The sequence below is a fragment of the Aphelocoma coerulescens genome (assembly GCF_041296385.1).
Source record: "Aphelocoma coerulescens isolate FSJ_1873_10779 chromosome Z unlocalized genomic scaffold, UR_Acoe_1.0 ChrZ, whole genome shotgun sequence".
Lineage (NCBI taxonomy): Eukaryota > Metazoa > Chordata > Aves > Passeriformes > Corvidae > Aphelocoma > Aphelocoma coerulescens.
The window spans coordinates 45,921,293-45,946,897 of NW_027184085.1; the positions used below are offsets into that span (position 1 = coordinate 45,921,293).

The window sequence follows — 25,605 nt, forward strand, 5'->3', positions numbered from 1 at the left end:
GTTTTTTATAGTTGGGAGTTTTTTATAGTTTGTAGTTTACAGTTCATAGTTTGTAGTTTCTAATTTTTTAGATTGATAGTCAAAATAAATACTCTATAAAACTTTCATTGGAAGACTCGCTTTGTTCTCACCCTGTGAATAGGCTCTAAATTTGCTTCTGAATGGTCAGGTGGTGCGTAAACATGGGAAGACGCATGGATGGCATTTGTGGCATGGTTTGGAAGTGGGCAAAAGTCTGCTTTCTTCGTTATCTCCAGGCTACAACCTCGTGTGGAGATACAGGCTCACAGCTGTGAACAGAGGAGGGCAAAACGGGGCAGAGCAGTGGTGTCACTGCTGGGGACGCCGCCGCCGTGGCCCTGGTTGTGTTGCAGCTCCTGGAAAGGTTGGGAGTGTCTGTGTTGCTCTGGGCAGAGGGGCAGGGAGCCGGGCTTCTTTGCAGGCTGGGGCGCAGGTGAGCGTCCAGCGGGCACGCGAGTTCTGCCACGGGAACTGAGGCTGAGGCGAGGGAGTGACAACTTGTGCAGTTTGGATCTGCGTGAGCCACGGCTTCTCTCAGCTCAGCACCCAGCATGAGGGACGCAACTGCCCAGACAGAGCTGGCCTGGGGTCACGCTGCATGAGAGCTTGGGAGGGGACACAGCCAGGGCAGGTGACCTAAACTGGCCACAGGTATATTCCAGACCATTTGACATCCTGCTCAGTGTTTCAAGCTGGGCGCAGGAAGGAGGGAGGAGGGGACGTTTGGAGTGACGGCATTTGTCTTCCCAAGTCACTGTGAGGCGTGAGGGGACCCTGCCCTCCTGGAGACGCAAAACACCTGCCTGCCCTTGGGAAATGGTGAATGAGTTCTTTATTTTTCTTTGCTTGAGCGTGTGGCTTTTGCATTCCCTATGCAACTGAATCGATCTCAACCTGTGAGTTTTCCAGCTTTTACCCTTCCGATTGTCTCCCCAGGGAGCCAGAATGGCTGTGCGTGGTGCTTGGTTGCTGGCTGGGGTTAAACCACAGCATGAGAAATAGAGAAAAAGTGGTTTAAAAGCGAGAGGCAGAGGAATGAAGCTTCCAAACTTTGGGGCGGTGGTGGTTTTTCTGTTTTCCTAAGCCTGCCTTCCTGCAGCCCTCCCAGCACCTGCTCTATTTGCTCTCTGCCTCACAGCTTCCAGTTTTGCTGGGACCGGCCCATTTGGGCCCACTGCTTTCCTCCCAGCAGCACCTTCTGAGTTGTCCCACACTGTGTTGGTACTTTCTTTTCTTTCGTCCTTTCTTTACATCCATAGCAGGCAGCTCTCTGTGGTGCATGGATGAGCGCAGGGAGGCTCCCAGAGGTGCACCTCAGATGGGCAAGTCTCCTTGGAGATGCCACAGCACTGCAGCAGCAGGATGATGTGTATGCAGTGGATGAACTGTTGCTTGGCTTTCCATGTTTTCATCAATCCTACCCTTTGTAGGCCTGTGTCCCACCTTGTTCAGTGGCAAACATGTGGGGAAGAAGGTCTACAAAAGTGCTTCCTGAGGTTTTGTCCCCCAGCTATCATTGAAGGAGTGATTTCCTTTGTTGCTGCAATGTTCAGCTTCTCAGTGTTCAGCTTCTCAGCGTGGGCTATAGGGGCTTGGTGTGTTTTCAGAGTTACTCCTAGATGCCTTGAGGTTACGGGCTAGGAGGGCTTTTTGTGCTGCTTTGCAGGCTTTTTTTGGCGTTGGCTGTAGAGAAGGTCTGGTTCTATGCATGAATTCACAAAGCAGCCTAGAGCGGCCGCTATTGTGATGTCAGCGGCCGCATCCCGGCGTTGTCAAGGCAAAGCTGCCGTGCCGAGGCACGGAAGGCCTCAGTGTGCAGAGCAGCTCTGTGGCGTGCTCACTGCAGGCGGACCCTGCTGATCGCGGAGGGCTCTGCCAGCAGGCTGCACCCTGACGGGACTCTTGAGTCTTTTTGGTTTTCCCCAGGAGTCTTGTCCGGTGCAAACTTGAGCAGCGCTGCTCGAGCCATGGAGGGAGTGTGTGCTGCAGTTTGCACGGCATTTTCCGTGGCTTATTCTGGGTACTTTTTCACCCACCTGGCACGTAAGTAGACCTTTTTGTTCAGGGCAGCATATGGAAACCAAATTGCCATGAAGATGCCTTTAGTGGGGTAAAGCTGCTGTCAACAGCTCCAGCTAAGAAGGGCGTGTCTGTAGCCAGCAGGGCGTGGGCAGCATTTGTAATGTAGCCTGCAGGGGTTCTGCTCCCCCCCATCCCGGCAAGGCCTGTGGCAGTGGAGTGTGCAGTCTCCTCAGTTTGCTGGCTGAAGCAAGACATCTTCCAAGATGGGAAGATGCGGAGAGCCTGGCAGGAGTCCTTGTAGAAACTGTGCGCTGCTCTCTAGGACTGAGGGGAAGCATCTTCTCCTCTGCATTCCCTCATCCCAAGGATGTGCCTGTGGAACTTGACATTTCCTGCGTGCTAAAAGAGCCGTTGGCTCTGTGCTGAAATCCCAGAACCAGCTTGGCAAAGGCCTCTGAGATAGACATTTTTAGAAGAGTTCTTGTATGCTCCTGCACGCAGGAGCTGTTCCTGTGCTGTGTCACAGTAGAACTGCCACCACGGTTGAGGGGGACTTGGGGGAAGCTTTTCTGTGGAATCATTTTCAGCAAGCTCATGGGAATTGCTGTGTGCAATCTCTTCAGAAAACTGAAGTGCAGGAAGGGGAGGAGCTGTAGCTCCTGCTGGGTGGGGTGGGGTTGGGCAGAAGCATTGACTACTACAGAACCACTTGGGCTTTCTTAGTCTCACGTTTCTGTGGCTTGAGTGGCCAAAGAGGACAACAGGTAGACACAAGGCAGCATTTTGTGCTGTTGTCTTGCTTGCTGTGTGGCACACGGGTTGCTGCTGGAGGGATGTAGTGAAAGCAAAACGCTCTCCCTTGGGTTGACTTCTTGGTGGGCTTGCCCAGTGCAGGCAGTTTTCTTACAGCATCTGGTTCTTCTTCCCTTGTGTGTTGCAGGTCACATTGCCCATGCCTGGAGAGAATCCGGTCCGTGGGTGAGTGGGAAAGGAGCCTTTGGCGTTGGTAGCATTTGACGACTTGGAGCAAGCTGTGAGCTGGGCCTGTTGCAGTCCAGTGCCAGCCTGGTCAGATGAACGAAAGTACAGTCCAGGCTCTGTGCAACAGCAGCAGCAGCAGCAGCAGCAGCAGCAGCAGCAGCAGCAGCAGCAGCAGCAGCAGCAGCAGCTGCAGGGGATCCCTGCCTGTTTTGTCTCCATGTTCCATTTCAGAGCTTTTGATCAGATGAAAGTGGGGTTGCTTGGTGCTTTGAGCCATGATGGAATTTCTCCTGTACAAGAGAGTGCGGTCGCATCTACTTGGCCCATTTTACTTGAGTTTGAACAACTGAGGATCCCATTTCTCTGCAGATGATTTCTCCTTAGTGCATCTGGGTCTAGAGCAGAGTATAAAGAAGGTTGCTTGTCCCTCATGCTGCTGTCTGTCTGCAGAGCACAAAACAAACCTCGGAGCGTCCTCTGGCTGTGTGTCTTCCTGAAGACGAGGCCAAAGGGGAGGAAGATGCCAACCCAGCTGCATCTGCTGCCACCGCAGGGCCTGAGCATCCAGCATCAGTAAGTGGCAGCTCTGGGAAGCCCTGTGGCTGGAGCAAAGCAGAGCTGCAGGTTTCTGATCAGACAGCATCTCCCATGTGTGGCTGAAGATGCTGAGGCCTGGAATCTTTTCAGCGCTTCCAGAGCGCTTCCCCCAGCCACGAGCCCTTGAAAAGGGGTGTGGAACTCGGATGTTTAGACATCAGTTTCCCACTATTCTGACAGGGGCTGTGAATTTGTCTTAGCAAGAGACAAGAGGTAGCATTAGGATGTCTTTGCCCTGGGGTACAAGGGAGGCCCTTTGTGCCCTGTGGCTGTGCAGGCTCTCTGTCAAAGATGCAGTTCAAAGCAGTGCAAAGATGCAGTTCACAGCCTCGCAGGGCATGGAGGAGTCACTGTCCCCAGGAGGGACCTGGCGCTCTCCATGGAGCAGCTGTCAGTAGCTAAAGGAACAGCTGAGATACAGCGGGGTCTGCCGCTGAATATATCTAAAGGTTCTGCCTGACAGGTTCCTCCCTGTCCCTCATGCTGCTGTCTGTCCACAGAGCACAGGGGCAGCGTCAGCACCTGCTCTGGCTGCCTCTGTACCCGAGGAAGAGGCTAAAGAGGAGGAGGGTGCCAAGGAACCTGCCCCTGCGGTCAGCCCACGGCCTGAGCAGCTCACATCAGTAAGTGCCTGCTTTGGTTAGCAGTGTCTTTGGTGTCATTTAGTCCCTCGTGTAAAAGCAGCCTTTGGATTTTGCGCCTTGAGTTGGAGAAGTGGGCAGCAAAAGCCGAGAGGTGAAGAGCCCTGGATGTGGCCGGCAGCATCTTCCTAGGGGCTTGCATTTGAAATGGGATCAGAGGGGCATCTCTGCCAGGCACCCTTCTGACCCAAAGTCATTTCTTGTCCCAGAGCTCCACCTCCTCTGTCCTGGCACCTGCACGGGCTGCAGCTGCAGGCTCTGAAGAAGCCTCCAGTCCCCGAGCTGGAAACTCGAGCACGAGCAGCTCGTGCACCTGGAGCACAAGCAGCTCGTGCACCTGGAGCACAAGCAGTTCCTCTGGCAGCACTGAGGACCTGCAGGAGAAGACAGAGGAGGAGTGCCTGGCCATGCTGAGTATGTCCTGTGTATTCCTTGTCTGCTGGAGCAGTGCCTTGTGTGTGCATGTGTCAGCATGAGCTCCTCCCACCTCCTGTTCTCCTCAGCGGAGTGTCGGGTCCTGAGGCCTCCACACAGGACCTGTTGTTGTGCTTTGAGGTGGCGAGAGAGCACCTCAGAGGCTCTCCTGCCTCTGAGGGCAGCTCGGCCTGGCTTGGCTTTGCCTGAGCTGCCCTCTGTGCAGAAGGGAAGCAAGAGATTGTTTCTGGCTGAGCAGGAGGCTGTGACCTAGCGAATGAGTGGGCCTCAAGGAGCTCTCTGGGCCCAGCTCCTGGGGGGCACAGCCAAGGTCATCTTCAGAAGGTAGCCCGGTCCTAAAAGATGAGGGACCTCATTCCTAAAGCCCATGCAATGGGTTATAAGATGAGCTGCTGCTCTTGAAAGGGAGAAAGGCATTGTTTAGGCAAAGTGCTGAAAGGTGGAGATCGTGCCTCTGCTGGAAGCACTTTGCAATATTCTTCCTGTTCTGGAAAGGGCAGCTGTTGATAAAAATTGATTCCAGAACCCAAGATGCCTGCCTTTACATTTGCAAGGATTAAAGCTTTGGTTGAATGTCACAGAGTGTTTATTCCCAAGAACAGAAAGGTTTTGTTCTTCCTGCTGCCCTTAATGTTTCTAGACAACAATCACTTCTCTTGGTTACTGCTGTCTTTTCTGATCCGTGTCTCCTCTGACTGATTCTCCATGTGCTTAGTTTTTAGTTTGGACAGTCAGGCTTTGCGCAGGCAATCTGTGCTGCAGAGCTGACTGTTTTGTTGCTGTTTTGTTGCTGTGGTGGTAGTGGTGGTGGTGTTGTAGTGGTGCGGTTGTTGTTGTGGTTCGCTGAGTGACTGAGAAGAAAGGGCCTGGTGTCCCCAAGGAGAGCGGGGAGAGAGAGTGGGGCTGCCTTTCTGATCTGCTGCAGGGTGGGATCTCTGTTGTGAAGTGAGCATCTTTCCTTTGGTTTCTTTCAGGGATGCTGGTGAGCGAAGGAGATCCCGAGGCTAAATACACAGAACTGGAAACTATTGGCAAAGGGTGAGTGCAGCCACCGTTCCTTCTTCAAAGGGAGGGGCTGTGTATTTTGCTGGTGTCACATCTCCCCAGCGTGACGTCAGGCAAGCTCCAAAGCTGTTCAGACACTGCGTTGAGATGCTCCCGTCCCTCAGTACTGGTCAGCGTTTATAGCTGTGGTCCGAAGGCATGGCAAAGACACCTGGATGCTGGCAATGTCTTTTCTGCGGCAAAGAGCAGCGCCTGGCAGATCTCCTGTCCCTCAAGTGTGTGGCACCTCTTTGCCGCTTTTCTTCGCAGAAACCATTTTTACGTGTCCCAAAAGAATACAGAAGATGTGGGAATGAAAGGAGCAAAAAGTGTGCTGCCTCAAAGGTCAAGTTAGCAGCTGAGAGCTGCCAGAGAACAGCTGTCAGTAGCATTTCTTTCCAATATTTTGCTGAAAACAAGATTCAGTGCTCAGGATGACCGTCACCTAGTCTAGAAGCCAAAAGCAGAGGTGAAAGAAGCAACTCTCTTTTATAGCTGAGGTGGCAAAAGCCAAAGCTTCAGGGAAGCGCCGGTGCCGATGCACTCTAGAGGAAAAGGCATCACCTGCCTGATGGCAGAGCCCTCATGGATCCTGTGGGGATTTGGCCTTTCCTGCAAAGAATCCCCCAAGCTGTTCCCTTTTGAAAGCCAGCTCTGCTGACTGTAAATGGGATGGATTTGCAGCATTTCCTCTGGGAGCAGCCAAGTGTACAAGAACTCGCCTGAGGAGTAGAGTCCTTCCTGTGTCTGGGGCACCGAAGAGAAGCAGCTGCTGATGGCTCTGGACCCGGAATGAAGCTGTCTAGGGATGCCCTGTGTAGAGTACTTCTCCATTTGTGTGTGCAACAATGGAGGCCTTCGGCTGCTCTGGCTGTGGCTGGAGACTACTTTCCTTGGCAGCTGGAGGAAGGATCTGTCTCTAGATCTTTTCCTCCAATGGCTGTTCCGTGAGTTCAGGCTTCTCAGAAGGCCTGTGTGGTGTTGCCTGAGTTTGGCAGATAGACTCCAAGGAGAGGTGTGGGAAGGCCCAGCCGGAGTGTGTGTGCCTGGAAAAATCCCACCCACGTGCACACACGGAAAGAACAAAGGGAAAAAGACCCAGACCAGAATCTGTCGTGTCCCATTTGAGATTTGCCCCAGGCCTTTTCTTCCCGCTGGACCGCAGTGTCTTGCACTTGAAGGGACTAAAGGACTTCTCCTTTCTCCGCTGCTGTTTTGTTTCTAGGGGTTTCGGCACTGTGTGTACGGCAGTGGACACTGCCACAGGAGAAGAGGTAAGCGTCAGGCAGCGCCGCAGCTTCTGCAGCTCTCGAGTGCCCTCCCCTCTGCTGTCAGCTGTGGCTGAGCTTTGGCCGGCCAGTAGAGCTTTGCTTCCAAGGGCCACTGAAGTGCCGAGCAGTGTCCGCCTGCCAAATACAGTGGGGACAGATTTTGTCCTTCTCAGCTGCCCCAAGGAATGCGAGGAGGCCAGGCGGTTTCTCTCCTAGGAGGAGACGCAGCCAGCTGGGTCTTAGTGCCAAGGTGGTGTCTTAGAGCACGGCACTGCTCTTTGGGGCCGGCAGCTCAGGATTCCTGAATTCTCGTTTCTGGCTCGTAGCAAATACATGGGAATCGTGCTGGTAGCTCCTTAGCCACCTGCAGGGCTGCCCTTGGGAACTGTGCTTCGAGAGAGAGGTCTGCAAGGGGACTCTCAAGGGCCTATGCCATGCTCAGAGCCCGGCGTGCATGGCTAGAGGATCAAGGCGTGGGCTATTCCTTTTTGCAGTCAGGCAGTAATTGCAAATGTCCGTGGTGTGACGGAAAGTGTTTTAGTGCAGCAAAATGACAGCTCCTGAAGTGTGGAAGGGCTAGGGTTGTCTTTTTGGGAGGTAGCCTCAATGATGTTTTCATCATCACAGCATTTTTTCTGTAAAGTGAGTAGGGTTGTATTTCCTGGGGTTTAACCCTCCAGATGCTTTTAGGACGGCATTTTACCCGTCATGTCTGTAAGAGTTTGCTGTGTTGTTGTGCACTCAAGAATGCCAGCGGTTGCTGGAGTAATGATGTAACCCCCTAGAACTGCCAGTGGTTTCCCAGCAGTTTGGCTCCATTTTCACCGGCACAGAATGGCTTCCTGCTTGCAAGAGGTGTGTGAATGGAAATGCTGAAGATAAAGTAAGGCCCTGGGGGAAGGCTGTGGGCGTAGGGAGTGTTGTTAGAGCTTTGAGGTGGAGAGTTTAGAGCGTGTTTCGCCTGGGTGTACAAAGCAAAGGCTCTCTGGCTCTGTGTCCTGGGACTGGCGCCCAAGCGAGCGGCGTAAGAGGCTCTTGCAAGCTCAGCTACGAATTCCTCTGATGTCCAGTCGCAAGGCGGTTTGGCCCCGCCCAGCTCTGTCATCCCAAAATCACTGTCTCATCGTTCCCGTTGTGGTCTCCTGCCACAGCCTTCTTTGGTTCACGGTTTTCCATGTCGTTTCAGGTGGCCATAAAGAAAATCAGTCTCCTGCGAGAGAGCAGCACCGAACTGTGCGTGAACGAAATCCAGGTCATGCGCGACAGTAAGAACGCCAACCTCGTCAACTACATAGACAGGTGAGTGGTTCTGCTCTTCTGCCATGAAGGGTCATTGCCATCCTGCAAGCCAAAGGATCAACCACTCCTTTGGTGGCTGGCAGAGAACAGAGCTGTTAATTCCTGTTTCTCTGCTGATCTACGGCGTCTTGGGAGGAGATTGCACTGGGGCTGCATTAATCTTTCCTGGCATACCTAGTTTGAAGTGCGCTTTCAAAGACCTGACTCGGCCCTATCTTACTGAGCCAACAGCCTCAAAGTTCCCCCCTCCCTGCACTTCATTTTCCAACAGGTTTGGGGCTTGATTTTTTCCCTCGGGTCTTAAGTGCTGACAAAGCACTGTAGATCTTATTTCCTTTGCCTGTTCCCAGTGTTTTGCATTGGTGTGGATACCAAGAAGGCTTTTAGACTGCACAGAGTTCAAGGCCTGTGGAGCCTAGTGAATGACTATTCACTTGCTCCTGCCTTCCTCCAAGAGAGACACGGAGACAAGAATCCATCAGGTCATGTAACTGTGCGCATTCATCTCCACGCTGTTGTTTCCTCCTTTCAGCTACCTGGTGGACGAGGAGCTCTGGCTAGTGATGGAATACATGGACGGAGGCTCTTTACACGATGTCATTAGGGAGACTCGTATGGCAGAAGGAGAGATAGCAGCTGTCTCTCGGGAGGTGAGGGATGGCGCTTGTGCTTCCCGTGGCTTGGGCGGGATGGTCCTTCCCAACAGGTGGTAAGGAGAGGAGTGATTTCATCTTCCCAGCTTGCTTCCTGCCTTTCTGTTACGACTGGCAGCAGCAAGAGCATCCGAAGTGCCTGCCAGCGTGCCTGCCCTTCTCCAGCTGTGTTTGTTTGTGTCTGCCTCTCTGAACACTTGCCTGGACCCGAAGTGTACTGCATTCCTTCCCTGTAAGAGCAAACGGGTTGGTGGCACAATGTCAGACAAGTGGCAAAGACAAAGAGATACTCTCGGGACTCTCACAAAGCTCAGGCTCAAAGGAGATGCTTGCACCCAAAGTGGTGTTTGCAAAAGCATCCGCTGTCGTCTGGCTGGAGAGAGCACAGCCCCTGCAGCAGCGCTCCTTCAGTGTGTGCTTGCAGGCCACTGGCCAGAGGAACAGTTGCCCTTTCTGTCTCAGAAGCGAATATGCATGCCCTCACTTAAAAAGGCACTGCTGTCCTCATGTTGGAGCAGCAAGCTCTTGCCCTTGCCAGCAGCCTGTCCTGCCATGGCTCAGCATCCCCCAGCGAGTCGGTCTTGCAGGTTTGCCACTTCCCTGCTTGTAGGATGAAATCAGATGAGGAACTCTTAGGCTCGTGTTTCTTTTCTCTCTCTCAGTGCCTGCAAGGCCTGGATTTCCTTCACTCCAAGCAAGTGATCCACCGAGACATCAAAAGCCACAACATTCTCCTGGGCTTGGACGGATCTGTCAAGTTGGGTGGGTGTTGTTGGCCAGGCTCAGCCATGGCGGGCTGCGGTGTGGGGCTGCCTTTGAGTGACTGCCAGGTCCCCAAGAGTGGTGCCCGTGGCAGTGCAGGCTGCCCTGCTGCGAGCGCAGAGCACAGCTGCAACGTGCAGGGAGGTGTGGCTGGGAAGAAGGTGTCAGGAGTGGCTCTGGATTGTGCGTGTCCCTTCCCAAGTGAGGCCGTTACGGGCTAAAGCTTCAGGGGACTGAAAGCCACTGCCCGAAACTGGGGGCTTTTGCTCAGTGGCCAATTCCGTATTTCCTCGGCTGCAGGCCGGAGGAATGCCAGCATGGCCCCTTTTGCAGCCAGATTCCACACTGCCTTCTGGGACGTTGGTACAGCGGGGAGTTCTTTGGTTTGCTTTCCTAATTCACGCCGACTTGACCAGAGGGCTTTTTTCTCCTCAGCTGATTTTGGCCTCGCTGCTCAGCTCACCCCTGAGCAGAGCAAACGGAGATCAGCTGCCGGGACTACTCACTGGATGGCGCCAGAAATTTTCACCAGGAAGCCCTACGGCCCCAAAGTGGACATTTGGTCCTTTGGCATCGTGGGGATCGAGATGGTGGAAGGAGCGCCTCCTTACCTGATGAACACCTCTGCCATGGTACGCTGCAACTGCTCTCAGACTCTGCTGTCATTCTAACAAAGTCTGCCCCCGTTCTTCGGCCCGGGAAGCTTGCCTAACACCTGAAGACGATAGGTTCCAGGCCGCATAGTCTCTCGTGCTTCTTGTCCAGACCGTCCCCTTGGCATTTACTCACAAACAGCACTAAAAAATCCTTTTGTGATGCCTTTTGCTTGATGGAAGCTCTGCCTAAGGGAGCAGTGAGCAGTGTATAATAATAGATATTATTTTATGTAATAATCCTTGGAAACTGTAGAGTTCGACCAAAGTCCCTCTTCCAAATTGCCTGTAAGAGCTGGTGTCGTTCCTCAGAGAAGCAAAGTGTGCTTTTGCCAATGGAGTTGCTCCCAGTTTGGTCAGCCATTGACATCGGGGGCACAGCAGGAGCCTTTGCATAGTGGACTAGCTGTGGCTGTCTCTGGCTTTGGGCTCTTTTGTGTGGGGTAGGAAGGGCATGTCCAAGCCTGTGGCAGGGAGGGAAGTGCCACTGGAGAGTGGAGCTTCTCCCGTGGGGTCTGGGTGAGCGGTTTGGCGTACGAAGGAGACAGGCAGAGCGCGGCGTTTCCTTCTTCTCTAGGTTCGACAGCTGATAAGCACCGGGGGCACCCCGAAGCTGCAGAACCCCAGGCAGCAGTCCGCTTGGTTGCGAGACTTCCTGCACTGCTGCCTGGAGACAGACGAGGACAGGCGCTGGTCTGCCCAGGAGCTTCTGCAGGTAAAAGGCCAAGCGGCTGCAGGGTGCGCCAGCTGCCCGCTGCCAGGGGCTTCCCATCCGCTCAATCCAAGGCGTCAGAGGGGCACCAGTCCTAGGAATCGCCAGTCTCGGGGCTTTTCAAAGAAAAACGAAGGAGAATCCTGGGTGGGGATGGGTTGGAAGGAGCCTTTCAAGGTCACCCAGACCAAGTGGTCCGCAAGGAGCAGGGACGTCGTCAAGTAGATCAGGTTGCTCAGGGCCTCATCTGAGCTGACCTCGAATGTTCCCAGGGATGGGGCTGCGAGCAGCTCTCTGGGCGACCTGTGCTGGTGTTTCAGCACTCTCGTCACAAAGAGTTTCTTCCTTAGACCTGATCTGAATCTGCCCTCTTTGTGTTGAGAGCTATTATCCCTTGTGCTAATGCGACTGTGCTTGCAAAAAAACATGTCCTCAACATGCTGTGAAGCCCCCTGGAAGTCTTGAAAGGCAGCAAGAAGGTGTGCCCAGGGCCTTCTCTTCTTGGGGCAGAACAAGCCCAGCTGTCTCAGCCTTTCCTCAGAGGAGAGGTGCTCCATGCTGAGATGGTCATTTCTGTGGCCCAGTTTTGCCCTTTGGGAACACACTCAGTGTAATGTGGTAGCAAAAGAAGTGAAGTAGAATAAAAGCAGGTAGGGAGGGCTGAAAAGGTGGTGGAAGAAGCCAATGAAATCAGCTCCTGGCAATAATTTTGAGATTTGGGTGTGGGAAGGAAGGAAGGAAGCAAGCAAGAACGGAGGGAAGGGAGGGAGGGAGGGAGGGAGGGAGGGAAGGAGGGGCTTTGGGCAGCTCCCAGTGAGCCTCAGAGGGGCCTTGGCTTGGCCCTCCTGCCCCACTTGTAGAGGTTTGTGCCACCAAGGTGGGGACAGCTGAGCAGGACTTGGCCAGGCTGGCCCATTGCTGCCTGGCACAGCCATGTAGACGACGTTGTGGCAGAGAGGGAGCGGCAGAAGGTGCCGCTCGGCTGTCCCTGCTGTGGAGGGTGGTGCCAGCACTGCTCCCCCTTCAAGCCAGCGCTGAATCCGTCAGCCACTTGTGTCAGTGGTTTTCAGAACATGGGCCAAAATCCTACGGGGATCAGCCTTTCTCCAAGGGATTGGAGTTTCCTGAGGAATGCCTTACGCTCCTCACCTTTTTTTAGCAACTAAAATAGCCCATGACCTTAGAAAAGGGCAACCTCAAGAAGCCTGTTGAGTGTCCTGATGAAAGGAAGACATGCAAGCTGCATTCCCACAATGTGGGCACAACAAAAATCTCAAGAAGCTGCAGACACCTGCAGGATTAATGGATTTGTGGGATTGTGAGCCATGTTTTCCTATGGTAGCAAGGTCCTTGACGTGGAGACAGAGGTGCAGAGAGTGCCCTCATTTCTGCGTCTTTCTGGTAACCAGAGAAAGCCTGTTTGAGCCCATGAGGAGTGGAGTTGGGAAAGCAGAAGTTAATTTTTTCCTTTTCTCTTTGGGCAGCATCCGTTTGTAACCTCAGCCAAGCCGACCTCCAGCCTGACGCCTCTGATCATGGCAGCGCAGCAGTTTATGGCCGACAGGAGATACTAGCCCTGGAAGAGGCCACTTGTTGTTTTTTTGTAGTTGGTAGTTTTTTATAGTTGGGAGTTTTTTATAGTTTGTAGTTTACAGTTCATAGTTTGTAGTTTCTAATTTTTTAGATTGATAGTCAAAATAAATACGCTATAAAACTTTCATTGGAAGACTCGCTTTGTTCTCACCCTGTGAATAGGCTCTAAATTTGCTTCTGAATGGTCAGGTGCTGCGTAAACATGGGAAGACGCATGGATGGCATTTGTGGCATGGTTTGGAAGTGGGCAAAAGTCTGCTTTCTTCGTTATCTCCAGGCTACAACCTCGTGTGGAGATACAGGCTCACAGCTGTGAACAGAGGAGGGCAAAACGGGGCAGAGCAGTGGTGTCACTGCTGGGGACGCCGCCGCCGTGGCCCTGGTTGTGTTGCAGCTCCTGGAAAGGTTGGGAGTGTCTGTGTTGCTCTGGGCAGAGGGGCAGGGAGCCGGGCTTCTTTGCAGGCTGGGGCGCAGGTGAGCGTCCAGCGGGCACGCGAGTTCTGCCACGGGAACTGAGGCTGAGGCGAGGGAGTGACAACTTGTGCAGTTTGGATCTGCGTGAGCCACGGCTTCTCTCAGCTCAGCACCCAGCATGAGGGACGCAACTGCCCAGACAGAGCTGGCCTGGGGTCACGCTGCATGAGAGCTTGGGAGGGGACGCAGCCAGGGCAGGTGACCTAAACTGGCCACAGGTATATTCCAGACCATTTGACATCCTGCTCAGTGTTTCAAGCTGGGCGCAGGAAGGAGGGAGGAGGGGACGTTTGGAGTGACGGCATTTGTCTTCCCAAGTCACTGTGAGGCGTGAGGGGACCCTGCCCTCCTGGAGACGCAAAACACCTGCCTGCCCTTGGGAAATGGTGAATGAGTTCTTTATTTTTCTTTGCTTGAGCGTGTGGCTTTTGCATTCCCTATGCAACTGAATCGATCTCAACCTGTGAGTTTTCCAGCTTTTACCCTTCCGATTGTCTCCCCAGGGAGCCAGAATGGCTGTGCGTGGTGCTTGGTTGCTGGCTGGGGTTAAACCACAGCATGAGAAATAGAGAAAAAGTGGTTTAAAAGCGAGAGGCAGAGGAATGAAGCTTCCAAACTTTGGGGCGGTGGTGGTTTTTCTGTTTTCCTAAGCCTGCCTTCCTGCAGCCCTCCCAGCACCTGCTCTATTTGCTCTCTGCCTCACAGCTTCCAGTTTTGCTGGGACCGGCCCATTTGGGCCCACTGCTTTCCTCCCAGCAGCACCTTCTGAGTTGTCCCACACTGTGTTGGTACTTTCTTTTCTTTCGTCCTTTCTTTACATCCATAGCAGGCAGCTCTCTGTGGTGCATGGATGAGCGCAGGGAGGCTCCCAGAGGTGCACCTCAGATGGGCAAGTCTCCTTGGAGATGCCACAGCACTGCAGCAGCAGGATGATGTGTATGCAGTGGATGAACTGTTGCTTGGCTTTCCATGTTTTCATCAATCCTACCCTTTGTAGGCCTGTGTCCCACCTTGTTCAGTGGCAAACATGTGGGGAAGAAGGTCTACAAAAGTGCTTCCTGAGGTTTTGTCCCCCAGCTATCATTGAAGGAGTGATTTCCTTTGTTGCTGCAATGTTCAGCTTCTCAGTGTTCAGCTTCTCAGCGTGGGCTATAGGGGCTTGGTGTGTTTTCAGAGTTACTCCTAGATGCCTTGAGGTTACGGGCTAGGAGGGCTTTTTGTGCTGCTTTGCAGGCTTTTTTTGGCGTTGGCTGTAGAGAAGGTCTGGTTCTATGCATGAATTCACAAAGCAGCCTAGAGCGGCCGCTATTGTGATGTCAGCGGCCGCATCCCGGCGTTGTCAAGGCAAAGCTGCCGTGCCGAGGCACGGAAGGCCTCAGTGTGCAGAGCAGCTCTGTGGCGTGCTCACTGCAGGCGGACCCTGCTGATCGCGGAGGGCTCTGCCAGCAGGCTGCACCCTGACGGGACTCTTGAGTCTTTTTGGTTTTCCCCAGGAGTCTTGTCCGGTGCAAACTTGAGCAGCGCTGCTCGAGCCATGGAGGGAGTGTGTGCTGCAGTTTGCACGGCATTTTCCGTGGCTTATTCTGGGTACTTTTTCACCCACCTGGCACGTAAGTAGACCTTTTTGTTCAGTGCAGCATATGGAAACCAAATTGCCATGAAGATGCCTTTAGTGGGGTAAAGCTGCTGTCAACAGCTCCAGCTAAGAAGGGCGTGTCTGTAGCCAGCAGGGCGTGGGCAGCATTTGTAATGTAGCCTGCAGGGGTTCTGCTCCCCCCCATCCCGGCAAGGCCTGTGGCAGTGGAGTGTGCAGTCTCCTCAGTTTGCTGGCTGAAGCAAGACATCTTCCAAGATGGGAAGATGCGGAGAGCCTGGCAGGAGTCCTTGTAGAAACTGTGCGCTGCTCTCTAGGACTGAGGGGAAGCATCTTCTCCTCTGCATTCCCTCATCCCAAGGATGTGCCTGTGGAACTTGACATTTCCTGCGTGCTAAAAGAGCCGTTGGCTCTGTGCTGAAATCCCAGAACCAGCTTGGCAAAGGCCTCTGAGATAGACATTTTTAGAAGAGTTCTTGTATGCTCCTGCACGCAGGAGCTGTTCCTGTGCTGTGTCACAGTAGAACTGCCACCACGGTTGAGGGGGACTTGGGGGAAGCTTTTCTGTGGAATCATTTTCAGCAAGCTCATGGGAATTGCTGTGTGCAATCTCTTCAGAAAACTGAAGTGCAGGAAGGGGAGGAGCTGTAGCTCCTGCTGGGTGGGGTGGGGTTGGGCAGAAGCATTGACTACTACAGAACCACTTGGGCTTTCTTAGTCTCACGTTTCTGTGGCTTGAGTGGCCAAAGAGGACAACAGGTAGACACAAGGCAGCATTTTGTGCTGTTGTCTTGCTTGCTGTGTGGCACACGGGTTGCTGCTGGAGGGATGTAGTGAAAGCAAAACGCTCTGCCCTTGGGTTGACTTCTTGGTGGGCTTGCCCAGTGCAGGCAGTTTTCTTACAGCATCTGGTTCTTCTTCCCTTGTGTGTTGCAGGTCACATTGCCCATGCCTGGAGAGAATCCGGTCCGTGGGTGAGTGGGAAAGGAGCCTTTGGCGTTGGTAGCATTTGACAACTTGGAGCAAGCTGTGAGCTGGGCCTGTTGCAGTCCAGTGCCAGCCTGGTCAGATGAACGAAAGTACAGTCCAGGCTCTGTGCAACAGCAGCAGCAGCAGCAGCAGCAGCAGCAGCAGCAGCAGCAGCAGCAGCAGCAGCAGCTGCAGGGGATCCCTGCCTGTTTTGTCTCCATGTTCCATTTCAGAGCTTTTGATCAGATGAAAGTGGGGTTGCTTGGTGCTTTGAGCCATGATGGAATTTCTCCTGTACAAGAGAGTGCGGTCGCATCTACTTGGCCCATTTTACTTGAGTTTGAACAACTGAGGATCCCATTTCTCTGCAGATGATTTCTCCTTAGTGCATCTGGGTCTAGAGCAGAGTATAAAGAAGGTTGCTTGTCCCTCATGCTGCTGTCTGTCTGCAGAGCACAAAACAAACCTCGGAGCGTCCTCTGGCTGTGTGTCTTCCTGAAGACGAGGCCAAAGGGGAGGAAGATGCCAACCCAGCTGCATCTGCTGCCACCGCAGGGCCTGAGCATCCAGCATCAGTAAGTGGCAGCTCTGGGAAGCCCTGTGGCTGGAGCAAAGCAGAGCTGCAGGTTTCTGATCAGACAGCATCTCCCATGTGTGGCTGAAGATGCTGAGGCCTGGAATCTTTTCAGCGCTTCCAGAGCGCTTCCCCCAGCCACGAGCCCTTGAAAAGGGGTGTGGAACTCGGATGTTTAGACATCAGTTTCCCACTATTCTGACAGGGGCTGTGAATTTGTCTTAGCAAGAGACAAGAGGTAGCATTAGGATGTCTTTGCCCTGGGGTACAAGGGAGGCCCTTTGTGCCCTGTGGCTGTGCAGGCTCTCTGTCAAAGATGCAGTTCAAAGCAGTGCAAAGATGCAGTTCACAGCCTCGCAGGGCATGGAGGAGTCACTGTCCCCAGGAGGGACCTGGCGCTCTCCATGGAGCAGCTGTCAGTAGCTAAAGGAACAGCTGAGATACAGCGGGGTCTGCCGCTGAATATATCTAAAGGTTCTGCCTGACAGGTTCCTCCCTGTCCCTCATGCTGCTGTCTGTCCACAGAGCACAGGGGCAGCGTCAGCACCTGCTCTGGCTGCCTCTGTACCCGAGGAAGAGGCTAAAGAGGAGGAGGGTGCCAAGGAACCTGCCCCTGCGGTCAGCCCACGGCCTGAGCAGCTCACATCAGTAAGTGCCTGCTTTGGTTAGCAGTGTCTTTGGTGTCATTTAGTCCCTCGTGTAAAAGCAGCCTTTGGATTTTGCGCCTTGAGTTGGAGAAGTGGGCAGCAAAAGCCGAGAGGTGAAGAGCCCTGGATGTGGCCGGCAGCATCTTCCTAGGGGCTTGCATTTGAAATGGGATCAGAGGGGCATCTCTGCCAGGCACCCTTCTGACCCAAAGTCATTTCTTGTCCCAGAGCTCCACCTCCTCTGTCCTGGCACCTGCACGGGCTGCAGCTGCAGGCTCTGAAGAAGCCTCCAGTCCCCGAGCTGGAAACTCGAGCACGAGCAGCTCGTGCACCTGGAGCACAAGCAGCTCGTGCACCTGGAGCACAAGCAGTTCCTCTGGCAGCACTGAGGACCTGCAGGAGAAGACAGAGGAGGAGTGCCTGGCCATGCTGAGTATGTCCTGTGTATTCCTTGTCTGCTGGAGCAGTGCCTTGTGTGTGCATGTGTCAGCATGAGCTCCTCCCACCTCCTGTTCTCCTCAGCGGAGTGTCGGGTCCTGAGGCCTCCACACAGGACCTGTTGTTGTGCTTTGAGGTGGCGAGAGAGCACCTCAGAGGCTCTCCTGCCTCTGAGGGCAGCTCGGCCTGGCTTGGCTTTGCCTGAGCTGCCCTCTGTGCAGAAGGGAAGCAAGAGATTGTTTCTGGCTGAGCAGGAGGCTGTGACCTAGCGAATGAGTGGGCCTCAAGGAGCTCTCTGGGCCCAGCTCCTGGGGGGCACAGCCAAGGTCATCTTCAGAAGGTAGCCCGGTCCTAAAAGATGAGGGACCTCATTCCTAAAGCCCATGCAATGGGTTATAAGATGAGCTGCTGCTCTTGAAAGGGAGAAAGGCATTGTTTAGGCAAAGTGCTGAAAGGTGGAGATCGTGCCTCTGCTGGAAGCACTTTGCAATATTCTTCCTGTTCTGGAAAGGGCAGCTGTTGATAAAAATTGATTCCAGAACCCAAGATGCCTGCCTTTACATTTGCAAGGATTAAAGCTTTGGTTGAATGTCACAGAGTGTTTATTCCCAAGAACAGAAAGGTTTTGTTCTTCCTGCTGCCCTTAATGTTTCTAGACAACAATCACTTCTCTTGGTTACTGCTGTCTTTTCTGATCCGTGTCTCCTCTGACTGATTCTCCATGTGCTTAGTTTTTAGTTTGGACAGTCAGGCTTTGCGCAGGCAATCTGTGCTGCAGAGCTGACTGTTTTGTTGCTGTTTTGTTGCTGTGGTGGTAGTGGTGGTGGTGTTGTAGTGGTGCGGTTGTTGTTGTGGTTCGCTGAGTGACTGAGAAGAAAGGGCCTGGTGTCCCCAAGGAGAGCGGGGAGAGAGAGTGGGGCTGCCTTTCTGATCTGCTGCAGGGTGGGATCTCTGTTGTGAAGTGAGCATCTTTCCTTTGGTTTCTTTCAGGGATGCTGGTGAGCGAAGGAGATCCCGAGGCTAAATACACAGAACTGGAAACTATTGGCAAAGGGTGAGTGCAGCCACCGTTCCTTCTTCAAAGGGAGGGGCTGTGTATTTTGCTGGTGTCACATCTCCCCAGCGTGACGTCAGGCAAGCTCCAAAGCTGTTCAGACACTGCGTTGAGATGCTCCCGTCCCTCAGTACTGGTCAGCGTTTATAGCTGTGGTCCGAAGGCATGGCAAAGACACCTGGATGCTGGCAATGTCTTTTCTGCGGCAAAGAGCAGCGCCTGGCAGATCTCCTGTCCCTCAAGTGTGTGGCACCTCTTTGCCGCTTTTCTTCGCAGAAACCATTTTTACGTGTCCCAAAAGAATACAGAAGATGTGGGAATGAAAGGAGCAAAAAGTGTGCTGCCTCAAAGGTCAAGTTAGCAGCTGAGAGCTGCCAGAGAACAGCTGTCAGTAGCATTTCTTTCCAATATTTTGCTGAAAACAAGATTCAGTGCTCAGGATGACCGTCACCTAGTCTAGAAGCCAAAAGCAGAGGTGAAAGAAGCAACTCTCTTTTATAGCTGAGGTGGCAAAAGCCAAAGCTTCAGGGAAGCGCCGGTGCCGATGCACTCTAGAGGAAAAGGCATCACCTGCCTGATGGCAGAGCCCTCATGGATCCTGTGGGGATTTGGCCTTTCCTGCAAAGAATCCCCCAAGCTGTTCCCTTTTGAAAGCCAGCTCTGCTGACTGTAAATGGGATGGATTTGCAGCATTTCCTCTGGGAGCAGCCAAGTGTACAAGAACTCGCCTGAGGAGTAGAGTCCTTCCTGTGTCTGGGGCACCGAAGAGAAGCAGCTGCTGATGGCTCTGGACCCGGAATGAAGCTGTCTAGGGATGCCCTGTGTAGAGTACTTCTCCATTTGTGTGTGCAACAATGGAGGCCTTCGGCTGCTCTGGCTGTGGCTGGAGACTACTTTCCTTGGCAGCTGGAGGAAGGATCTGTCTCTAGATCTTTTCCTCCAATGGCTGTTCCGTGAGTTCAGGCTTCTCAGAAGGCCTGTGTGGTGTTGCCTGAGTTTGGCAGATAGACTCCAAGGAGAGGTGTGGGAAGGCCCAGCCGGAGTGTGTGTGCCTGGAAAAATCCCACCCACGTGCACACACGGAAAGAACAAAGGGAAAAAGACCCAGACCAGAATCTGTCGTGTCCCATTTGAGATTTGCCCCAGGCCTTTTCTTCCCGCTGGACCGCAGTGTCTTGCACTTGAAGGGACTAAAGGACTTCTCCTTTCTCCGCTGCTGTTTTGTTTCTAGGGGTTTCGGCACTGTGTGTACGGCAGTGGACACTGCCACAGGAGAAGAGGTAAGCGTCAGGCAGCGCCGCAGCTTCTGCAGCTCTCGAGTGCCCTCCCCTCTGCTGTCAGCTGTGGCTGAGCTTTGGCCGGCCAGTAGAGCTTTGCTTCCAAGGGCCACTGAAGTGCCGAGCAGTGTCCGCCTGCCAAATACAGTGGGGACAGATTTTGTCCTTCTCAGCTGCCCCAAGGAATGCGAGGAGGCCAGGCGGTTTCTCTCCTAGGAGGAGACGCAGCCAGCTGGGTCTTAGTGCCAAGGTGGTGTCTTAGAGCACGGCACTGCTCTTTGGGGCCGGCAGCTCAGGATTCCTGAATTCTCGTTTCTGGCTCGTAGCAAATACATGGGAATCGTGCTGGTAGCTCCTTAGCCACCTGCAGGGCTGCCCTTGGGAACTGTGCTTCGAGAGAGAGGTCTGCAAGGGGACTCTCAAGGGCCTATGCCATGCTCAGAGCCCGGCGTGCATGGCTAGAGGATCAAGGCGTGGGCTATTCCTTTTTGCAGTCAGGCAGTAATTGCAAATGTCCGTGGTGTGATGGAAAGTGTTTTAGTGCAGCAAAATGACAGCTCCTGAAGTGTGGAAGGGCTAGGGTTGTCTTTTTGGGAGGTAGCCTCAATGATGTTTTCATCATCACAGCATTTTTTCTGTAAAGTGAGTAGGGTTGTATTTCCTGGGGTTTAACCCTCCAGATGCTTTTAGGACGGCATTTTACCCGTCATGTCTGTAAGAGTTTGCTGTGTTGTTGTGCACTCAAGAATGCCAGCGGTTGCTGGAGTAATGATGTAACCCCCTAGAACTGCCAGTGGTTTCCCAGCAGTTTGGCTCCATTTTCACCGGCACAGAATGGCTTCCTGCTTGCAAGAGGTGTGTGAATGGAAATGCTGAAGATAAAGTAAGGCCCTGGGGGAAGGCTGTGGGCGTAGGGAGTGTTGTTAGAGCTTTGAGGTGGAGAGTTTAGAGCGTGTTTCGCCTGGGTGTACAAAGCAAAGGCTCTCTGGCTCTGTGTCCTGGGACTGGCGCCCAAGCGAGCGGCGTAAGAGGCTCTTGCAAGCTCAGCTACGAATTCCTCTGATGTCCAGTCGCAAGGCGGTTTGGCCCCGCCCAGCTCTGTCATCCCAAAATCACTGTCTCATCGTTCCCGTTGTGGTCTCCTGCCACAGCCTTCTTTGGTTCACGGTTTTCCATGTCGTTTCAGGTGGCCATAAAGAAAATCAGTCTCCTGCGAGAGAGCAGCACCGAACTGTGCGTGAACGAAATCCAGGTCATGCGCGACAGTAAGAACGCCAACCTCGTCAACTACATAGACAGGTGAGTGGTTCTGCTCTTCTGCCATGAAGGGTCATTGCCATCCTGCAAGCCAAAGGATCAACCACTCCTTTGGTGGCTGGCAGAGAACAGAGCTGTTAATTCCTGTTTCTCTGCTGATCTACGGCGTCTTGGGAGGAGATTGCACTGGGGCTGCATTAATCTTTCCTGGCATACCTAGTTTGAAGTGCGCTTTCAAAGACCTGACTCGGCCCTATCTTACTGAGCCAACAGCCTCAAAGTTCCCCCCTCCCTGCACTTCATTTTCCAACAGGTTTGGGGCTTGATTTTTTCCCTCGGGTCTTAAGTGCTGACAAAGCACTGTAGATCTTATTTCCTTTGCCTGTTCCCAGTGTTTTGCATTGGTGTGGATACCAAGAAGGCTTTTAGACTGCACAGAGTTCAAGGCCTGTGGAGCCTAGTGAATGACTATTCACTTGCTCCTGCCTTCCTCCGAGAGAGACACGGAGACAAGAATCCATCAGGTCATGTAACTGTGTGCATTCATCTCCATGCTGTTGTTTCCTCCTTTCAGCTACCTGGTGGACGAGGAGCTCTGGCTAGTGATGGAATACATGGACGGAGGCTCTTTACACGATGTCATTAGGGAGACTCGTATGGCAGAAGGAGAGATAGCAGCTGTCTCTCGGGAGGTGAGGGATGGCGCTTGTGCTTCCCGTGGCTTGGGCGGGATGGTCCTTCCCAACAGGTGGTAAGGAGAGGAGTGATTTCATCTTCCCAGCTTGCTTCCTGCCTTTCTGTTACGACTGGCAGCAGCAAGAGCATCCGAAGTGCCTGCCAGCGTGCCTGCCCTTCTCCAGCTGTGTTTGTTTGTGTCTGCCTCTCTGAACACTTGCCTGGACCCGAAGTGTACTGCATTCCTTCCCTGTAAGAGCAAACGGGTTGGTGGCACAATGTCAGACAAGTGGCAAAGACAAAGAGATACTCTCGGGACTCTCACAAAGCTCAGGCTCAAAGGAGATGCTTGCACCCAAAGTGGTGTTTGCAAAAGCATCCGCTGTCGTCTGGCTGGAGAGAGCACAGCCCCTGCAGCAGCGCTCCTTCAGTGTGTGCTTGCAGGCCACTGGCCAGAGGAACAGTTGCCCTTTCTGTCTCAGAAGCGAATATGCATGCCCTCACTTAAAAAGGCACTGCTGTCCTCGTGTTGGAGCAGCAAGCTCTTGCCCTTGCCAGCAGCCTGTCCTGCCATGGCTCAGCATCCCCCAGCGAGTCGGTCTTGCAGGTTTGCCACTTCCCTGCTTGTGGGATGAAATCAGATGAGGAACTCTTAGGCTCGTGTTTCTTTTCTCTCTCTCAGTGCCTGCAAGGCCTGGATTTCCTTCACTCCAAGCAAGTGATCCACCGAGACATCAAAAGCCACAACATTCTCCTGGGCTTGGACGGATCTGTCAAGTTGGGTGGGTGTTGTTGGCCAGGCTCAGCCATGGCGGGCTGCGGTGTGGGGCTGCCTTTGAGTGACTGCCAGGTCCCCAAGAGTGGTGCCCGTGGCAGTGCAGGCTGCCCTGCTGCGAGCGCAGAGCACAGCTGCAACGTGCAGGGAGGTGTGGCTGGGAAGAAGGTGTCAGGAGTGGCTCTGGATTGTGCGTGTCCCTTCCCAAGCGAGGCCGTTACGGGCTAAAGCTTCAGGGGACTGAAAGCCACTGCCCGAAACTGGGGGCTTTTGCTCAGTGGCCAATTCCGTATTTCCTCGGCTGCAGGCCGGAGGAATGCCAGCATGGCCCCTTTTGCAGCCAGATTCCACACTGCCTTCTGGGACGTTGGTACAGCGGGGAGTTCTTTGGTTTGCTTTCCTAATTCACGCCGACTTGACCAGAGGGCTTTTTTCTCCTCAGCTGATTTTGGCCTCGCTGCTCAGCTCACCCCTGAGCAGAGCAAACGGAGATCAGCTGCCGGGACTACTCACTGGATGGCGCCAGAAATTTTCACCAGGAAGCCCTACGGCCCCAAAGTGGACATTTGGTCCTTTGGCATCGTGGGGATCGAGATGGTGGAAGGAGCGCCTCCTTACCTGATGAACACCTCTGCCATGGTACGCTGCAACTGCTCTCAGACTCTGCTGTCATTCTAACAAAGTCTGCCCCCGTTCTTCGGCCCGGGAAGCTTGCCTAACACCTGAAGACGATAGGTTCCAGGCCGCATAGTCTCTCGTGCTTCTTGTCCAGACCGTCCCCTTGGCATTTACTCACAAACAGCACTAAAAAATCCTTTTGTGATGCCTTTTGCTTGATGGAAGCTCTGCCTAAGGGAGCAGTGAGCAGTGTATAATAATAGATATTATTTTATGTAATAATCCTTGGAAACTGTAGAGTTCGACCAAAGTCCCTCTTCCAAATTGCCTGTAAGAGCTGGTGTCGTTCCTCAGAGAAGCAAAGTGTGCTTTTGCCAATGGAGTTGCTCCCAGTTTGGTCAGCCATTGACATCGGGGGCACAGCAGGAGCCTTTGCATAGTGGACTAGCTGTGGCTGTCTCTGGCTTTGGGCTCTTTTGTGTGGGGTAGGAAGGGCATGTCCAAGCCTGTGGCAGGGAGGGAAGTGCCACTGGAGAGTGGAGCTTCTCCCGTGGGGTCTGGGTGAGCGGTTTGGCGTACGAAGGAGACAGGCAGAGCGCGGCGTTTCCTTCTTCTCTAGGTTCGACAGCTGATAAGCACCGGGGGCACCCCGAAGCTGCAGAACCCCAGGCAGCAGTCCGCTTGGTTGCGAGACTTCCTGCACTGCTGCCTGGAGACAGACGAGGACAGGCGCTGGTCTGCCCAGGAGCTTCTGCAGGTAAAAGGCCAAGCGGCTGCAGGGTGCGCCAGCTGCCCGCTGCCAGGGGCTTCCCATCCGCTCAATCCAAGGCGTCAGAGGGGCACCAGTCCTAGGAATCGCCAGTCTCGGGGCTTTTCAAAGAAAAACGAAGGAGAATCCTGGGTGGGGATGGGTTGGAAGGAGCCTTTCAAGGTCACCCAGACCAAGTGGTCCGCAAGGAGCAGGGACGTCGTCAAGTAGATCAGGTTGCTCAGGGCCTCATCTGAGCTGACCTCGAATGTTCCCAGGGATGGGGCTGCGAGCAGCTCTCTGGGCGACCTGTGCTGGTGTTTCAGCACTCTCGTCACAAAGAGTTTCTTCCTTAGACCTGATCTGAATCTGCCCTCTTTGTGTTGAGAGCTATTATCCCTTGTGCTAATGCGACTGTGCTTGCAAAAAAACATGTCCTCAACATGCTGTGAAGCCCCCTGGAAGTCTTGAAAGGCAGCAAGAAGGTGTGCCCAGGGCCTTCTCTTCTTGGGGCAGAACAAGCCCAGCTGTCTCAGCCTTTCCTCAGAGGAGAGGTGCTCCATGCTGAGATGGTCATTTCTGTGGCCCAGTTTTGCCCTTTGGGAACACACTCAGTGTAATGTGGTAGCAAAAGAAGTGAAGTAGAATAATAGCAGGTAGGGAGGGCTGAAAAGGTGGTGGAAGAAGCCAATGAAATCAGCTCCTGGCAATAATTTTGAGATTTGGGTGTGGGAAGGAAGGAAGGAAGCAAGCAAGAACGGAGGGAAGGGAGGGAGGGAGGGAGGGAGGGAGGGAGGGAGGGAGGGAGGGAGGGAGGGAGGGAGGGAAGGAGGGGCTTTGGGCAGCTCCCAGTGAGCCTCAGAGGGGCCTTGGCTTGGCCCTCCTGCCCCACTTGTAGAGGTTTGTGCCACCAAGGTGGGGACAGCTGAGCAGGACTTGGCCAGGCTGGCCCATTGCTGCCTGGCACAGCCATGTAGACGACATTGTGGCAGAGAGGGAGCGGCAGAAGGTGCCGCTCGGCTGTCCCTGCTGTGGAGGGAGGTGCCAGCACTGCTCCCCCTTCAAGCCAGCGCTGAATCCGTCAGCCACTTGTGTCAGTGGTTTTCAGAACATGGGCCAAAATCCTACGGGGATCAGCCTTTCTCCAAGGGATTGGAGTTTCCTGAGGAATGCCTTACGCTCCTCACCTTTTTTTAGCAACTAAAATAGCCCATGACCTTAGAAAAGGGCAACCTCAAGAAGCCTGTTGAGTGTCCTGATGAAAGGAAGACATGCAAGCTGCATTCCCACAATGTGGGCACAACAAAAATCTCAAGAAGCTGCAGACACCTGCAGGATTAATGGATTTGTGGGATTGTGAGCCATGTTTTCCTATGGTAGCAAGGTCCTTGACGTGGAGACAGAGGTGCAGAGAGTGCCCTCATTTCTGCGTCTTTCTGGTAACCAGAGAAAGCCTGTTTGAGCCCATGAGGAGTGGAGTTGGGAAAGCAGAAGTTAATTTTTTCCTTTTCTCTTTGGGCAGCATCCGTTTGTAACCTCAGCCAAGCCGACCTCCAGCCTGACGCCTCTGATCATGGCAGCGCAGCAGTTTATGGCCGACAGGAGATACTAGCCCTGGAAGAGGCCACTTGTTGTTTTTTTGTAGTTGGTAGTTTTTTATAGTTAGGAGTTTTTTATAGTTTGTAGTTTACAGTTCATAGTTTGTAGTTTCTAATTTTTTAGATTGATAGTCAAAATAAATACTCTATAAAACTTTCATTGGAAGACTCGCTTTGTTCTCACCCTGTGAATAGGCTCTAAATTTGCTTCTGAATGGTCAGG

At 53.4% G+C, this 25,605-nt stretch overlaps 2 protein-coding genes across 2 annotated transcripts; both read left to right on the forward strand.

Moving 5' to 3' along the window:
- Window positions 1–2,995: 2,995 nt before the first annotated feature.
- LOC138103869 (serine/threonine-protein kinase PAK 3-like) lies at window positions 2,996–12,665 on the forward strand. The gene is made up of 13 exons (XM_069002478.1): window positions 2,996–3,021; window positions 3,097–3,274; window positions 3,475–3,597; window positions 4,122–4,244; window positions 4,472–4,676; window positions 5,672–5,735; window positions 6,967–7,015; window positions 8,199–8,311; window positions 8,844–8,961; window positions 9,627–9,726; window positions 10,162–10,358; window positions 10,957–11,094; window positions 12,576–12,665. Exons 1-13 carry the CDS (start codon window positions 2,996–2,998, stop codon window positions 12,663–12,665), a joined length of 1,524 nt encoding a protein of 507 aa, XP_068858579.1.
- A 3,035-nt stretch (window positions 12,666–15,700) lies between these two features.
- LOC138103870 (serine/threonine-protein kinase PAK 3-like) lies at window positions 15,701–25,396 on the forward strand. The gene is made up of 13 exons (XM_069002479.1): window positions 15,701–15,726; window positions 15,802–15,973; window positions 16,174–16,296; window positions 16,821–16,943; window positions 17,171–17,375; window positions 18,371–18,434; window positions 19,666–19,714; window positions 20,898–21,010; window positions 21,543–21,660; window positions 22,326–22,425; window positions 22,861–23,057; window positions 23,656–23,793; window positions 25,307–25,396. The coding sequence occupies exons 1-13, from the start codon at window positions 15,701–15,703 to the stop codon at window positions 25,394–25,396; spliced, it is 1,518 nt and encodes a 505-aa protein (XP_068858580.1).
- The last annotated feature ends 209 nt before the right edge of the window (window positions 25,397–25,605 follow it).